The sequence below is a fragment of the Pinus tabuliformis genome, chromosome 2_2 (genome assembly GCF_031772625.1).
Source record: "Pinus tabuliformis cultivar Carrire ecotype Pingquan chromosome 2_2, CPIR1, whole genome shotgun sequence".
Taxonomy (NCBI): Eukaryota; Viridiplantae; Streptophyta; class Pinopsida; order Pinales; family Pinaceae; genus Pinus; species Pinus tabuliformis.
In genome coordinates, this window is record NC_142300.1 from 1,040,281,916 (window position 1) to 1,040,285,422 (window position 3,507).

Here is a 3,507-nt window from a genome sequence, read left to right on the forward strand (position 1 = left end):
AAATATATTTTAATGATAAAAATTGTTTAACAAATATAAAGAAACATGTGGCTTATGTTTGAATTTATGAAATATGGATAAAATATGTTATGATGTAAAAAGTTGATTAATAATAATAATTTAATTTAAAGCATTATAATTTAATTGAAGGTAAAATGAATATATAATTTTTTTTTTAAATACAATTTTTCTTGTCTGGAGAATCTTCACTTTTTCATCTCATCTGTAATATTATTAATAATAATAACCTGAAATTATAATTTAACTGAAAATAAAATCGATGTCTGAAATTTTCTGATCTGGCCCATAAACAATCTATCATATTGAGGGATCTCACTCTTTAATTTCAGGTGTAAATATATTACTGTCGGAATTCAAATGCACAACATCTCTTAACCATTACACTTCTTGAAAATATACAGAGACACTACTCAGCTGCGTGAGTATAAGCATGAGTGGACACAAAGTCCTTGGATCTTGTATAAATCAGCCCACGCCGATTGATCCCTCCTTCTGTTGCAGGTTTGAACCTAGCAAGCTTCCCTAGCTCATCAACTCCCACTGCAAGGTGCTTTAATCTCGCTGTAAATTCTACCATCAGCGATGCAAACGTAGCAAGAGGAAACGCCTCTGCGAATTGAAGCTGATTTGTTCTGTTAAACTTCCTAGAGGAATAATGGCGGCCTAAGGCTGGAAATGTATTTTCTCGTCTTGGTGTTGTCGGTATGGTTTCTGGACCGTGCCAGGATACAAGTCTCGAACATCTTTCTGGGGAGGGCTTACCCTGGCTCGATTTATATTGTCCCGAAGAATCCATGGAGCAAGAGATCCTCAAGTCTGAGCTTCCTGCAACTGCTCTAGTTTTCCTATGCTCCATCAATTCTACTCCAGCCTGAGATTCCTGTGCTTCGGGTTCAATATTGGAGGTCGTCTCATCTTCTAAGGTTAATTCTTCTTCAGGAGCTTCATCTTTTTCTGGGATTTCTTCGACTATGGACCATTTTTTAGAGTCGATGAAGAGCTCGGGCTCGGCGCGAAGAACCGAGTGAAGCTCCTTTACCGCTGTATCAATTCGTTTCATCATCGGCTCCAGAGGTCCACATCTCCTCATTTCCTTGACGCTCTCGGCCAGTTCTTCCAGAACCTTCACTGCTTCAGTGTTGATTTTTGTGCATTGCCTCCTCAATACATTTCGGACAGAAGGCGGGGTCTTTGGGGGCAACGTTCTATTTCGAATTTTTCCCCCTTTTTCAAAATTTTGTTTATATGAATAGTTCTAAAAAGAATCTAAAATTTCTAGAAGCAAAGTTTTATGAATGACGTTTCAAATTATAATTCTTTTTTAAATTCTTACTGAACTGAAAAAAAGAATGGAGCACTGAAACCCCATGAAAGATTCTCCGAATTCCACAAGTAAAACACCATTGATAAAGATCTGGTGAAATTATGTAGCTTAATTTACCTGTATCTCAGAGCGTAGACAGCCATGTAATGCAACTACTGAGTAAGCACAATGTCTGAGCATGCCGCCAATTTTAAGGTACTGAGTCCAAGGGTATCTGAAGCGAAACCGCCCATGACGAGGCTCCCATCTGGCACAGTTGGCCTACAATTCACCAATGCTCTATTGAGTTAACCAGATAGCCTACATGTTACACCTAAACAATCATATTAACTGCCAGTGTGATTTAATTTGAAGGGATTGATTGCACTGAGATGCTCTGTAGCGGGATTAATGTTCACATATCAGTTCGACACAGAAATGCATGTAAACCCAAAGTTTCCAAATTTGACTTACAAGTTCACAGCACAGAAGGGGCGGCGGGTCGATTCCGGGAATCGACCCGCCGCCCGTCGGGCGGGGCGGGGCGGCCCGGGGGTGGCCCTGCGCGGGTGGAGGAGGCTGGGGAGGGGGCGGGGGGAGGGAGGGGAGGGCGGAGGGGGCGGGGGGAGGGCGGGGTGGGCGGGCGGAGGGCCGGGAGAAAATGATGATGAACATGATGATGAACACTGACAAATATCTGTAGTTGTTTATATATGATGAACACAGAAATGCATGTAGGCTTTCTTAATACGAATCACAACGGTTGTTGCTGTTGAGTTTCGTAGCATCTCACTGAGGTCAATCAAAGGCTTTTAATAGGATTCACAGGCATTGTTAGCTACCATTCTGTAGCGCCCAAGCAACACGGACCACTTTTTCTTCTTTGCTCTTTCCATTGCAGGAATTATTCACTGCTATGTAATGAAAGGCTTTTAAATAGGAATTGCAGGCTTTCATAGCTACCATTCTGTAACGCCCAAGATACACTGCTCCTTTTTTCTTCTCTGCTCTTTCCATTACAGGAATTATTGAATTGAGGCATCTCATTCATATACCAAACATGTTGTCTCATCTTATCATCAGAAACCCTGCAGTTTCAAATGTTTGTGCCATGCCCATGTACTGGAGCATGATTGCATCCATGGTCCTGAGTTGGGTACAAAAGTTTTATAGCTTCTACAACTTTTATGTTTATGTTTGGGTTTCTGAGATGATGAAAACTATGTTTCCTGAACTTTGCAATCCAAAAGACTCAGATACTATAATGGCAGTTGGTGAATCGTTGTCTGGATGCATGGTTGATGAAACAAGCCTTGAATTTATGAATAAAAGGAGACCGGATATCGTTCATAGATGGGACCTCACTCGACTGTTCAGTGCCCTGGACAGCAATGGCGATGGCCTGGTTACTGCAGAGGACGTACAAGGGTTAATGGGAAAGCTTGGAATTCAACATATGTCTGATGATCATATGAAATCAGTGATGGGTTCTCTGGAACGGATGAGCTTTGATGATTTCTGCAGCCTTTTTCTGAGTCTGTGGGAGGAAGGTGCTCAAGAGGAGGCAGAGACTGGGGACAATGTGGCTCTGAAGGAGGAGTTGGTTGAAGCGTTCAGTGTTTTTGATAAGAATGGGGATGGGTTCATCAGCGCATGGGAACTTCAACAGGTGCTGCTCAGCTTAGGACTAAAAGAAGGACAAGATCTGGAGAGTTGTGAAATGATGATCGCAAGATTTGACAAAAACTCCGATGGTAGAATTGATTTTGAGGAATTTGAGAACATGATGATGAACACTGACAAATCTCTGTAGTTGTTTATATATTTATTTATTTGATCTTTTAGTTTTATTCTTTCCCATTTTTCCCACATGTAATCTATACCGATACGACCAGAATACTTTGCAACTAAATATCTATAACATCATCCCAAAAGACAATAGGCTTATCACATGCATTCATACTCGCTACTTCAATAACCCAGCAACCATGACTGAGCAAAGCTTTGAGAAAATATCATAGAGTAACAGAGATGGCAAAGTCCTCTACTAACTAACTAATTTACAAACCAACCAAATATTTTATTACAATAATATATTTCCTATGTGTACAAAGTTATTACAATAAGATGTCTCATATGAATGCATTACGTTAAACTTTGGGCAGGGAAAAGAGTAATCATCT

General features: G+C 40.5%; 1 protein-coding gene and 1 pseudogene across 1 annotated transcript; one reads left to right on the forward strand and one right to left on the reverse strand.

The window, feature by feature from the left end:
• Window positions 1-355: 355 nt before the first annotated feature.
• LOC149196926 (aluminum-activated malate transporter 9-like) lies at window positions 356-1,667 on the reverse strand. Its single transcript, XM_089403805.1, has 2 exons — window positions 1,463-1,667; window positions 356-1,210 (listed from the first exon to the last, which is right to left on the reverse strand). The coding sequence occupies exons 1-2, from the start codon at window positions 1,523-1,525 to the stop codon at window positions 428-430; spliced, it is 846 nt and encodes a 281-aa protein (XP_089259931.1). The 5' UTR covers window positions 1,526-1,667; the 3' UTR covers window positions 356-427.
• Window positions 1,668-2,384: 717 nt separating this feature from the next.
• On the forward strand, window positions 2,385-3,137 carry LOC149196927 (calmodulin-like protein 2 pseudogene; annotated as a pseudogene).
• The last annotated feature ends 370 nt before the right edge of the window (window positions 3,138-3,507 follow it).